Source organism: Barbus barbus (genome assembly GCF_936440315.1).
Source record: "Barbus barbus genome assembly, chromosome: 2".
Classification (NCBI taxonomy): domain Eukaryota; kingdom Metazoa; phylum Chordata; class Actinopteri; order Cypriniformes; family Cyprinidae; genus Barbus; species Barbus barbus.
Window position 1 is genome coordinate 28,308,920 of NC_136730.1, and position 14,435 is coordinate 28,323,354.

Sequence of the window (14,435 nt, forward strand, 5' to 3'; positions counted from 1 at the left end):
TCTCACATATAAGCACAGTGACTAATTATCTCCAAGTGTGGACTTGTTGACACTCTGAGACGTTATTGGTGTGACAATTGCTCAATCAGAGCGGCCCTTCGTTATCACCGTTTTCCATCAAGCTCCCTGCCGACGTCACCTGTCAAAACCAGGGCGCAATGGTGAAACGAAGACCCTGTTGCTGACATGGCTGTTTTCTCATTTTTTTCTCCCTGCATTGTTCATTTCAACACAATCTGCCATATGCTTCCCACTACAGATGATGAGAGGCTGGATAAAACATTGGGACGTGAGTGTACTTGGGTGGGGGTCGGGGTGATATCTCTAAAGAAAGCTTCTGAACTGTCAGCGTTCTGTCAGGTTGCGGAGGGTGGGGAGGGGGAAAGTGGTGCACATGAACTCATTGATGTGTTTGACTTTGTGTGGCGTTAGCAGATTTGGGTGGCAAAAGCTGAAAGGAGGGAGAACAACAGAAGAAACAAGACGGGAAAAAGCTCTCTGGCGTGCGGCTGGTTTGAAGTGAAACAGAACAGTCTGTGAATTATGTCTCTCTCTGGTTCTCTGTTTCTTAGATGTGGGGGAAGAGATGGCGAAACCCGTGAGTGCTGTCCAGCCCCCTACTACTCAGCACCGGGAACGGAGTGTGGGTTCAAGCATGAAGGACTGCCCCTACTGTGGCAAATCTTTCCGCACCTCCCACCATCTGAAGGTCCATCTAAGAATACATACAGGTGAGTGAGAAGTCCAAGAAGCTAATTTTACGCATTTGCATTCGTTTTACATATAAATAGTGAAGTACTGTATGTGCGTAGTAAACCTAATCACAGTTTGTCTTGGCGTTAATGATGCACATTTTAAACAGCCCACTTTAGTGGAATTTAAAAACTCTGACTCCATAAATGAACTTCAGGTATGTGAGGCAGGACGCCCCAGCCCAGCAGAGTAATGATGTGAGCAGTGCTGGTCCAGTGGCTGTCAGGAGACCCTGCTGTTCCACCCAAGAGCAAGGCTGAGGCTCACTAGCAGGCACAGCTGGCCTAGTTAACATGCAGGATAACCAGGATAAGCACTCAGAGGTCACCTTAGATTCAGCACACTGCTGTCTCTGTTTATGTGTATGAGTTTGAAAAAAATGACAGCATTTTAATATGCATATTATTATTATTATTATTATTATTATTGTTGTTGTTGTTAGATTAGTTTGACAACAACAATGATAAAAGGCTTCCATACACATATTATTTTTAGTAAATTACTATTATATTAAATGACTAAATATTGTGCATAGTAATATCAAATTGTATGTAGAATATTTAGTCATTTCATATAAGAGTGTATATATATATATATATATATATATAAATCAGCTATATGAATCTGAATTGTAAGCCATTTTATTCGAGTATTCTCTTCAGAATGATAATTGTCTAAATACATTGGGCTAGACCGATGAGAGTAATTTTTATGGGTCAGATCAGAAATACCTGCACATGTTCACAGTGAAGCTTCTGTCATAAAAAGGACAGACATAAAAATAGAAAAGAGAGAGAGAGAGTAAGAGAGAGAAAAGAAGGAAAAAGCTTTCTCTATTCAGCAAATAATGTGAGGCCAATCTGGATTCTATCCTTAACTGTAAATGGAAATCACTCGCAGCTCAGGGAATCGATGGTTGTTATTTTTTTTGATATGTGCATACAAGCAAGAGCGGAGACCACCCAGATGGTATTTGTCCCACTTAATAAGAAGCACATAGTTGCGCTATTCTGGAGCATTAAGGTTGATTATAAGGCATTCTTAACAACGGAGCTGATGTGTAAGTCTCTCAGCCTGCAGTATTTTCATCTTCCGTCGTAACAGAACCACATGAAATACTATTACTTTTCAATACAGTACTCTTATGAAGTCTGCAGAATGCTGTCATCTGCATTTGTTATTATCTAATATGGACTGGGAGGCAGTTGGAAAGAGTGATTTTCCTTGAAATTACTTAAGAAATATGTTTTTTTTTTTAAATGAAAAATTTATTTTAATTTAAAATGTTATGCAGCATATAGATAATATCACACATACGAGAGTGTCAAATGTACATTTATACAGAGAGCTTAAGGCTTTAGACAGGCTGGTTATATCCTCCTAGCAGGAGAGCAGCGGATGGAGTGGGGAAATATGTTTCTAGCTGAGGGAGGTTGAGTTATGCCTGCTCAGAGCAGGGGGTAAGGGTCCCCAGTAGGGCCGTATTTCAGCCGAGAGGAAACAGAGGCGCTCGTCCCGAGCCTCCGTTAACTCACTCACTCACTCCGCTTGCTGGGATGGCCCACGTGTGTGCGGTGTGGCCTGAGCACATTTACACACAGACGCTTCGCTTTCTGTCGATGCAGCAATTTACACTGGCCCTGATGTACTTGCAAGATGTGTGACTCTTTGCTGATCGGTTATAAGTTTGTCATAAAGATTCCCGGCTGACAGACATCGGAGATACGGCTCAGGTCTCGGTCTAGCTCTGCTCGAATAATTTACAGGAACAACAGGCCCTTCCAATCAGGCTGAAACTATGTCGTTGACATTAAACAAATATCCTGCCCTGATTTAAAGCAATCAGACATGCGGATGACACAAAGCGGGCCTCAATCCCGATGCCGTTATCCCATCACAATGGCGTTGCTTACTGAGGAGGCCAGGGCATTGTGCGACACAATGTTAGATTAATGACTCTCTAACGTCGGCTTGAAAGGAATGAAGTGAATTTAAATTTCTCCAAAAGTTAAAGAGCTAATGTTACAGTATTAATTTCCTCTCCAACAGTGAGCGGGAAAATATCCATTAGTGAAATTAAGCACAGTTTTCTAGGTAGCTAACATTGTGCAGCGTATAGTGTGGGGCCACAGCTAATGAACACTGCAGTGGGTGATATTTCATTATACAAATTAATGCTCACATTTTAATGGGAAAGTCACATAATGAATCTAGGCTTCAGTGACAGCAATTAGAGACACAGATTGTCCCCTTCTGGACAAGGCAGTATTTAGCAGTAAGCAGCTGTAGATAAAAAATAAAAAGGTCCTTGCTCCTGACAATGGCTACACATAACTTGAGGCTATAGGAGAACCAACACGCCAGACGAATCACCTTTGTTTGAAGAGAGACAGAGGACAGACAGGCATCGGCCGTGCGAGTTCACCTTGGTGATTGGGAGCCATTACGCATCTTGAGCGAGACTTGGATCGGACCAAGGAGATCTAGCTCACGCGGCTGGATGGAGGGTTATGGTTGTATCGAATAACAATTTGAAGGTTTACTTTGAAGAGGGAGAAAGAGCCATTAAACTCAGGTCTGTGGTCAGTTGCTACTGTTCCAAACCATAAGCATTGTAAATTAAAAGGTCACTCAGCAGACTCAGAGTAGAAAATTTGACTGTATCGCCTGGTGCATGTTTTGCGGTTTTGTTTTGTTCGTATTTGTTTAGTTTTGTTTTTGTTCTCTTTGGTAATGCTTATTTGCTTACTACATGGTGAGTTAGTTCTCTTAAAGTCTTTAAGATGAATGGAAGGATTGAAGTAATGGGCCATACAGTAAAGGGCCATTTAAAATGTAAATAGAAGTGGTGGGCACTACGTGTAGGGCTTGAGAACCCGAACACCTTGACATTCTTTCTCTACATTTGGCATAGATAAAGCATAGCTTAAGGAAGAAAAAAAAAATAATATTTTTTTCCAGCGCAGTCAATCTCTCTCTCTCTCTCTTTCTATCCCCCTGTGGAATGCAGGCTGTCTTTTCACCATTCTGTAAAGCCATATGGAAATTCATCTTAAAGTATGCCATATCTATTAACTATTTTAATTGCCCTTCTGTAAAGGCTGTGGGTGTTTATTCTGAACTGTTACTATGGAGTCATGACAAATCACACAAATCCATATGAAATCAGTCTGTGCTGGACTTCTTCAAGTGTTGAGACTGAAAGCATTCTGTTAGAAGTGAACTTGCGAAATGATAATGGATATGTACTACTCACAGTGAGAGGTCTCTGTAATTTATATAAAACCTGTCACACTATACCAGATGGCAATTTGATTTTTTCCTCCCTATTTTATTTACACAGTCCATCAGCCGTAAGAGTGAGCATTGGAAACTTTTTTGGGAGTTTTGTACACTCTCATTTCAAAAGATGAAAAATAATAATCTCTTTACCTCTCTGCCTTGGCGATCCATTTTGTTTCCCCGAGGTTGTGTTGTTTGTGTGGATATCAATTAAAAGTGGATTAACGGGTACATAATGACCTTTAGCAGTAAATTGTGTGTAATGTTGCAAGGCAGGATACAGTATATTCCCCAGATGTCACACATGCCCCTGACGTATGATGGAGCAGATGTCTTACTGAGCCCAAATGGTGCACAAAGAACATGCCACATGCACAGAGACGTACACAGGCACTTGAACACACGCTCAAATAAACATACAACCAGTAAACAAAAAATATATATACATAATGATCTATATATGCATAATAATCAAATGGCCTGAATTATAGTTTTAGCATCTCATAATTTATTAGGATAATATTTGTCCTAATATGTTTTTTTTTTAAGTGAAAAAAGAAGAAAATAAATGCTATTAGTATTTTCATAAGCAGACGCACAATATGGGGTGGAGAAAAGCAGATCACTCTAATTGTACTCTAATTTTGGGTACAGAATATCATTTCTTCCAGTTAAAGGAACTGAAAATTATCATTTGCATCAAGGACGTTTCCTTATTGAATCACACCAAGCCTCTGTTATCCTGCTCAGAGGATAAGCACTTATTGGGTTAAAAGCTCATCTTGTATGATGTCTTTTGAATATGCGCTTCAAACACTCTTGTGTAAAAGAACAAAAGACCCCTTTCTTTCTTTCTTTCTTTCTTTCTTTCTTTCTTTCTTTCTTTCTTTCTTTCTTTTTTTTATCCTCACCCTCTCTCCTGCCCTTCACTATATGTCCCTCTGTATATTTGTTCCTTATCAATATAGTATTGAGTTTATGTTTGCGATCCTTTATTTAGGAAGCTGTGCAGTGGGTCTGCAGATCTTCCATTCTTTTTCTGGAATGGCGCCCTCCAAATAATGATAAATTACTTGAGCACTATGCCATTTGCTAATTATATCCATGATTTACTACAGAGCCAGACTTAAATCATTCAATTCAGCCTTGCGTAACAATGCAACATTTTTTCTGGGTTAAAAAATGTTTTCCATGTGTATAATCTAAGCGTTTATAGCCACGCACACACACATCGACAAACATGCTTTTATTTTCATTTTCCCATATCTCTCGAAACTCCCTCTCTCAGTCTTTTTTTATTCACCTCGCACGTCATCATTTAATTCCTGAAACATTACAGGGTCTCAAAAATCAAGCCTTGCATTTAGTTTATTGCTTATTGATCTTATAAATCTAGCTTTCATTCCAAGCCTATTCTAATTGTTGTTAGAAAGTATTTTATATCGATATTGATCGGATCACGCAAATGCAGTTTAGACTCTTTCTCTTGTTAAAAGCTATTCCCCTTTCGCTTTTAACAAGAATTTTATAATAGTTTAGAAATACATGCAAATGCACAAAAATTCTTGTTAAAAGCGAAAGGGGAGTAGCTTTTAACAAGAATTTTTGTGCATTTGCATGTATTTCTAAACTGCCTGCATGCCTTCTTTTACAGTACATTTCATGCTGGTTAGCGTTTTGTAGTCCACAGTGTGAGGCTGCCTTATGAGGAATGTTCATGTGCACCACATATGGTGTGTTTATATCATTTAGACTATCTTCACTCTCAAATGAGGCCCTTTTATTGGGTGCATTTTGGACTGAGGGGTCACAGTTGTCTTCCGGGGGGAATAAAGAGCTTCTGTGGGGCTTGATTTATCCTCACAATGATAAACTGCAAATAGAGAATGTCCACAGAACAGCTCCACCACCAAGGTAGAGGCTTGACAGCAGACAAGGCCAGGAGAGAGACAGAAAGTGAGGGAGTGAAAGACAGCAGCAACCAGCAGCACCACAAGCCTGCAGTTCCCCATGTGAACAGAGATAACATCCAGACAGTTTTGTTGTCAGTTGAAAATATGATCTCTGTAGTGGACTGAAGGCACCATATGGTGATATGTTTTTTATGGCGCTGACGTGAGTGATGGCTCACTCCTAGGATCTGGATTGAGCTGGATCGACCCGTATTGAAACTCCTCCCTCCTCTCAAAAAGGCTGATGGACTGTTTACTAAGTGATAAATGTGGTCGAACGCTGCAGAATGTGAGATTTAGAGAGGCTTGACGTAATCCCTGCCATGATTCCTGTCAAATATTTACATGTTGTTTTTCTTTTTGCTCTTCTTCTGACAGGTGGAACAGGGTTCCTGCTAAGTTTGTTGGCACCTTTATTATTACTGCTGTACTGACATCAGCTCCTGTCTGTCTTTGTTTCTTTCTATCACTCTCACTGTAGGTGAAAAGCCCTACAGGTGCCCTCATTGTGACTATGCAGGCACTCAATCAGCTTCTCTGAAGTACCACCTGGAGCGCCATCACCGTGAGCGACAGAATGGAAGTGGCCCCTCAGCCAACCACCCTCCATCTTCTGAACACAAGGATGACCACGCCAAGAACAGCAGTAGCAGTGGGGTCTTTGCTCGCCCCGATGTCCTTCGCGGGGTCTTCAAAGGGGTGATGCCCTCTGGTCTTGACTTCAGAGGGGGTCAGATGCTCCCACACCAGTGGGTACCACCAGGAATGCTCTCACCCAGAGACAGAGACCGTGAAAGGGAACGTGATCGCCACGGGCCAGGGTCAGAGCCCACCTCAGAGAGCATGAAGAGTCCTGAGGGGCCAGCCTCTGCAGGGGACAGTCCTGCCAGCTTCTCCGACCTGGGCAGAGCTTACCAGAGTATGGTGGGAAACGGCATCAACTTCCAGGGCTCCCTGCAGGCTTTCATGGACAGCTTTGTCCTCAACTCCATGAAGAAAGAAAAAGAAATGAGAGAGAGTCAGCTGCATGGCCAACACTTCAGCCAGGAGAGTGCCGAGGCCAAGACCAAAAGAGCCAGTGAGGCCAACCAGGAAGAGAATCCCACCAGTGACGTCAAGCCAGCTGAGGGTGGCCGCTCCCAGTATGAGCCTCTGGATTTGTCTGTTAGACCTGAAGCAGGGTCCCTCCCTGGAGCCTCCATCACCATCCAGGACAATGTCGCCTGGCATGGCTGCCTCTTCTGCTCCTTCACAACTGCCTCTGTGGAGCTGATGGCCCTTCACCTGCAAGCCAACCACCTGGGTAAAGGCAAGTGTGGCCCAGGAAAAGATGCTAAGGAGCACCTCCTGGGAGAGCCTTCCCATGCAGGAAAAGCTACTGGCTTGGCTCCACCACCACCAGCAGGCCTTCTTCATCACCATGAGGGAGCCCCGTCCAGGGACAGAGAGACTGAGTCTGGGGAGCTGAAGGGACAAGCAGGCTGGTCCAACCATCTGGAGCAGCCCCCGCATGGAGCCTCCATGGGCACATTCTCCAGTGACTTCTACAAGCCCTTTGGTCCTGTGTATGATGGCTCTGCTAGAGGGCCTGTTGGATTCCTGGACCAGCCGCAAATTCAGCCCAGTGATATGGGTGGTCAGGGCCCCCTCGACGACCTATCCGACAAGGCGTCCTGCAGCGAAATAGAGGCATCTGAAGAACATTGCGGCCAGTCTGAAGAAGATAAAGTAAGTCGTGGCAAATCATTGCCTAACCCCGCTGCTACAGAGAGGCATATGCATTCTGATGATGAAGAGGAGGCAGAGGAAGAAGAAGAGATGGAGATGGGTGACGCTGAGGAGGAGGACCGTGGATCCATGCAAATGCTTCCTGAATCTCCATTGTCAGGGAAGGACATCCAAAGATGCAAGCTGACTATGGGCCCCCAAAGCTCTGGGCTTTCTCCTCCTCAGCCTCCCACCCCTGAGAAGCAGTGGCAGCAGCAGACAGGCCTTGGTCTTCTCTCCCCAAGCGGTGGTCCTCCTGGCCTGTTAAAGCCTGATCAGGCCCACCTGGAGCATCAGATGAACATGCTATCTGTCCTGCGGGCCTACAGTTCAGAGAACCTTGCAGCCTTCAACGGAGGCCTTGGCAGCAGCTCCAATGGAGGAGGCAGTGGCACCAGCAGCATGAAAAGAAATGACCCCTCTGGTGAGTATGACAACATAAAGCCCTGTTTTAGTTTCATAAATCCATGAACAGTGACTTTCTGTTATACATACACATTCTCAGACAAGTAAACACATGGTATGCACTGCATTATGAGCAACACATCATCACTACAGCATCTACTATTTCTTATTTATGAAGCAATTACACATTAAGACATGTGTTCAATGCTTCCCTCATTGGTCAGAGCTGCACCAATACACAAACTCTCTAAAGGAGTAAGATTTGCTTTTGAGTGATTTCAACCTTATTTTGAGCAAGTTTAGAGACCATCAGGATGACAAAGTAACATATTAATCTTTATTATATTGTCATTTTACAAGAGCTACAGTCCCACCCTCTCTCTTTCCCTCCTCTTTCTGGGAATAAGGGTGTCTGCTTTGGAACAGACCAGGAGCTGATGGTCCCTGTGTCATCTCTAGCTCACAGAACTTAACTATCTTAGCTTTCATAAAGGCCTCTCCCAAAAGCCCATTACTTTATAAGAGCCCGGGATCTATGGCCTTGTGAAAAATGATCTGTCAGCTTTCATGATTCTGCTAAGGTTACTGGTGCTCCTTGAGACTACTGTGTTTCACACTGCCCTTTCTGAAAATTTGGTGATAAAAAGAAAAAGAGAATAACTGTGAATGAAAAAAGAGTAAATCTAAAGAACTGAATTTGTAGTTTGGTTTGGGCAGCTGTAGTAGAAAGTAAGTGGGTGCCACAGCCTTTAGATGTCCTTTTTTTAAGGAATTTCTTACAGTTGAGAGATACTTTTTGCAATAAAACATATGTATCCTACACATTCCTTTTGTTCTTAATATATTATTCATTAAGGAGACAACTAATTTTCAATTCTGGAGTTGAGACAGAGGTACTTAGCTTGGTGCTTTACATTGGTGTTATTACTTTTACTCTGCAAACACAGAGGAGCAAGACAGACATTAATTTTTTTTCTCCCAATAAAACAATCTTACTGCAAATAGGTGTAGGATTAACCAGGGGGTTTAAACTGGCACTGCAAGTATTTCTAACAGATATGTTTTATTAAGCTGCTTCATTCTCACAAATCTCAATACTTATTGTTTCTTTAATTTGTAACTAGCAAACTGCTCATTCAATCCAGTTTAGTTGTGTTGTGTATTGTGCTTGATTAGTAACCACTAATTTATCAACAGTGATTTGGATGACAAAAAGTCAGTTAGTTATTTTAGTAGTAGTCATTTTATTTTAAGTGGTTATTTCAATATGAGCTGTCTATAGGTAGGCTACTACATCTGGTATTTTTTGTCCAGTGACATTTGGATCTCTGTTTCACCATAGTGTTGACTACAAGTGAGTCAACATCTAACACAGACGTCAGCTGATCTGGTCGACAATGTGACTCAGTTTTCTGGAGAAAGAAAAAGAAAGAAAAAAAAGGCTAAATCTCTAGTAATAACCTTGGAAAAACATGAAAAGTCAAAGAGATGAACAAATATTTGTGCAGCTGTGTTAAAGAATTAAGCCTCTTTCTACCATGATAGTTTGAAGCTACTAAAGAAAGGAACGCCGTAGTCTACACCATCTTTCATACAAGGAGACAATAGATACAATAGAGAGAAAAGTGAAGTCTCAAGACTGCCATGTGTTTCACGTTCCCCCTTCAAAACGGTTTACATTAACAATTAATGGTGCTTTTGACCTTTCAATTATGGAAAATATGTCTGTCATGGAGGAACCTGTTGCATTTTTAATATTTAGAGGAGGTCATTCACTTGGCTGAAAATGAATGCTAGTTTTTTGTCGTCGTAGTGAATGTATCGTATTGTAATATCCTTCTTTAATCAAAGACATTTGAAAAGTGCCCTTGTGACGTCCTCCTCTCCTGCTGCTGTGAAGAGGGACTGACCTTTAGAGATAAGGCTTTGTCTATAGAACAAAAGTTTTTTGTTTGGCATTTTTAAAGCATGACTCCATCAGTTTGTCGCTGGTGGATGCTGACGGGCAGCTGAGCGCCTCTGTATACGCTGTGACAGTGTGTGTGGGCATGTTTGAGTAATGCATACAGTAAAACTATTGAATGACCATAAGAAGAGCTCAACAGACAGTTTATTCTTTCTTTTCTGAAGGGAATGTGTTAGTATTACCGCTGAACCTGTTCTACATGCGTTGTGTGCGTGTGTGTGTGTCTGAAAGAGATTTCGACACCCGAGGAAGGTACTCTACTAAAATGCATTCTTAACTAATATTTTTGTGTTGTTTTCCATTAAAATATGTATGTATATGTAAAAACAAAAGAACAAACAAAAAAGAAAAACAATATACAAATATATAATATATATCACACATATATATCTAGTTACAGATTTTTTTTACTTTTTTGTTTGGAACAAGCATGCAGCAAAAAAATAAATAAAAATAAAAATCCGTCTAATCAGGAAATATTGTTTTAAGAATGTTTAGATATTTTATTTTACAGGAAAACAAGACAGATACATTTGTTAAGAATATGATTTTTGTTTTATGCATTTTGTGCATTCACACATCTCTTCTGTATTACAGTATATGAAATATATATCGCATCGCACCAGTGTTGTGCATATAGCCTATAAAAATTGACTCAAAAATACAAAAACAGCACAACCACTTTTTTTCAAGCACAGTTTGAAACCCAAATAGATGTAAAATACCATACAGGTGGAACTAACTGATCTCAAGTCTTTTGTGCTTGGGTCGCTTGTACAAAATTGAGTGAAACACATTCTGCACAATTCCTTCGGGCTGGGCATAGATGAAGCAAAAATCCCTCTCAAAATTTAATTCAGGGCAAAATATGATTATCTGAAGTGGCTTGGCATTAGGTTTGTATGCAAATAGTGCATAAATCATTAATATTTAGAAATCTCAGCTGAATATGGTATGCCTTGACATCCGGGATGGTGACACCCTCATTATTATACCGCTTTTATAAGACACAAACACATTTACTCTCTCTTGCATGTCAAGTATCTTACATTCATAGTATTGTAGTTCAACCCTCTCCCATATTTAAACACAATGCACATGTTTTTTTTCAATCACAACAAATACCAGAAAGCTAAAACTATAAAAGCTTTTATTTATTTGTGGAAAAAAAGCCCTGAAACAAGCCCTGAATATGCTGTGAAGCACATATGTGCACATATGCACATATATCATGAAGTATATCTACGATTTAGCGCCAAGTTCTATCAGACACCTCAGACTGTGTGCAGTCTAGTGGATTAGCTTTGTATTGTTCACATTGCTTAATGGCCTTGTTCCATTGTGCAAGGCAGCCATTGTGTAAGTGTATCATATAATCAATACTTGGTCTGTTAGTAGCATATCTTCATCTATACGTTGCACATGTCTCGAGCATTGTGTTCTTTGTCTGTCTTTCTTTTGCTCCTCTTTGTCTTCCCCTTAATTTAACAACGTATCATCACAAGCTACGCGTCTTATAATAACCACACATCAGTCCCGGTTATCTGCGGCACCTGTGCGAAATGTTGTTAAGGCCAGCAGACAGTAAAAACGCAGCCTTCAACATTTTTTAAATGTTTGCTGGTGCGCTATAAGAATCGAAACGTGTTGCCCGAAAAAGTGCTTTCATTTATTGTGAAGCACCACTTACAGCTAAGAAAAAAAGAATGAGCGAGAGAAATGAGATTATTAGTGTCCTTTCCGTCTGCCGCCATCACTCTCACCGAGCTTTTTTCACACACACTCTCTACCCTCACCCTGTTTTGCTTTTGTTGTTGTTTTCATTGTCGTGGTCGTCGTAGCTTGCAGTGTAAACAGTTATCTTGATTCACCCGCCCTGTCTCCATTAGCCGTCGTGAAAAATGGCCACATTTAGATTTCTCACAGGAGCAGTTGCGAACGCATGCTTGTAGTACAGAGCACAGTTACCCGGCCTGTCTAAAGTGTGTGAATTTTCATCTCTAACCCTGCTTAATAGTATAAAGTGTGCATCTGTGTGAGTGTCTGAGGCCCTAGATAGTGCTTAGGAGCCCAGGTTTCAGATGTTTACCGCTAAGAGCCGTCCAGCCACCACCCACAATCCAGTTTTGTCACACAGTCAAGACATTCCTCAAGCCACGACCAGAGAAAGAGAGATGAACAGAAAAAAAGCAAGAGATGATGTACGTATAGAGAGATCAGACTTGAAGGACTGCTGAAAGAGGGGGCTGCTCACCCCAACCGTCCTAGTTCATAAGGCCATGACACCCCCTGGTGGAAAAGCAGTGAACCCTGTCCCCATTCACTCCAAACCACTCAGTGAGAATGACAGATGATTGGAGATAGAGACAGAGAAAGATAGAAGGAAATAGGGACTGGGTGAATAACTGCAAGTCAGAAAAGAGATATATGCTTAGGAGAATTGGTTTATGTCTTTCCTTTTCTTCTTCTATGCAAATCCCTTTGGGTTTATCAATTTACAATGTGTCCTCCTTAATATGTCATGGCAGACTTACAAACCAAAAAAAGGTCTTTATAAACGCTGCAGTTAAAGCAGATGTGTGAATGTACTCTAGGAATTCCTACTTTTACTTGTTTCATTTTAGCGCCTGTCTGCTAGCCAGTGTATGTGCATGTTAGCATGTATCTTGCCCAGCAGACAGGAGTGGGTAGTTAAATGTAAATGGTGTTCAGTCACCAGTGGCCAATTATCACTGTCAGGAGGGTATAGGATCAGACCCTCTCTTGGGCGGGTCTTGACCCCAGTCTGCTGCGGGTCAGAGAGAGTGCACTACTTTCTGTCAGCCTTAAGTTAATGTTTCCCATCTTTTCCCCCTCGCTAACTTCTTCTAAATGTATATGCCTCTGTACCTCTCACTCTTTCTCTTGTTTTCAATCCGTTTCTCTCCAGTGAGTAATAAAGCACTCGTGTGAGTGTGTGTTGTTCTCTGACCAGGTTCTATTATGATAATTAAAAACATATGGTGCCTGTAATGCGCACAGTGAACCCACAGATGTAAAGGAACAGACGCGACTTGTGACTTTCCTTTCATACCGAGGAACATGATGACACGTCCTCACATGCTTGCACACACATCACACTTCCAAGTAGTAACGTTTAGTATAGATCGGATCTTTCTTGTTCATTGTAATATTCCTTTGCTCTTATTTCCCAGCAAATTTAAATATATATTACAGTAGACTTCAAAACCCGTTGTCATCAATGGACAGCAAGTGACAAATCTTAAAATGTAATGTTTAGATATTATTATATTTTTAAATGATGATAATATATTTTTTTACTATAAAATCAGATTTAAATAAGTATACATCTGTAATGTAATCAATTAAAGCTCTCTCTCTCTCTCTCTCTCTCTACTGACAATGACTGAATCAGAACAGACTTGCGACCTATTTTTGGGTCTCAACCCACCATTTAGAACTACTGCCATATACTTTATGATCATTAAATTCATGATTTTTTACATTCACAATGTAATAATAATATACAATTTATAATAAAAACCAATATCAATTAATAATTACGATTATTATAAGTGTACGCTATATATCATTTTGTGATTTTATTAAAAGAATAAAACAAATCTGATTTTAAATATATAGTTTAAATAAATTATTACATTTTATTAAAAAAAAATTGTTTTATATGTTTTACTTAATCTTGTTAAAATAATAATAGTAATAATAATAAAAATCTGTACTGCCCATGACCCAGTCAGAACAGACCTGCGACCCACCAGTTAAAAACAGTGTGCAGTTTTCGAATTCATTAAATATTTTTCTTGGAAACACAATTTACTCCACACACAACACACGACTGCATGTCACCTCAATGACATGCTCGTTTACCACATAGCAATTACTACTAAGTAATTATTGCGGTCTCCTAATTTACGGACAGCTAGAACTATTATAGACGCTGAGCACGAATGAGAGAGAATGTAACACAGAACAGACAAAACATCACTTGATTTCCCTTTTTTTTGCTTGCTATTTGCCCCTGACTTTCATCTCCCTTTCGGTAAAAAGAGATCTCCACACTCAAAAAGCGGCGCGGGGATGAAACTTGGTAATTGCTAGTAATGCTGTCCTCATCAGGTGGCTAATTAACAGTAATATGGCTCGTGTTAGTCTGCTAGCATCCACGCAGCCCCTGCGTTCGGGCGACCGTGGAGAGGCGGGAGATCCCGTCACACTCTGATGATGCGTTCGGCCCGAGGGTCGCCCGGTCTGTGTTTTATGCACACTTAATCCCTCCCCCGGGAGCGCCG

General features: G+C 40.9%; 1 protein-coding gene across 2 annotated transcripts in view; it reads left to right on the plus strand.

The window, feature by feature from the left end:
- LOC306877450 (zinc finger protein 536-like) overlaps window positions 1-14,435 on the plus strand; it is a 163,762-nt gene that overhangs the window by 121,768 nt on the left and 27,559 nt on the right. For both annotated transcript variants that reach the window (XM_079429219.1, XM_079429218.1), the window contains exons 5-6: window positions 573-731; window positions 6,469-8,178. In XM_079429219.1, coding sequence (XP_079285345.1) covers window positions 573-731; window positions 6,469-8,178 — 1,869 coding nt within the window. The remainder of the gene's footprint in view (window positions 1-572; window positions 732-6,468; window positions 8,179-14,435) is intronic.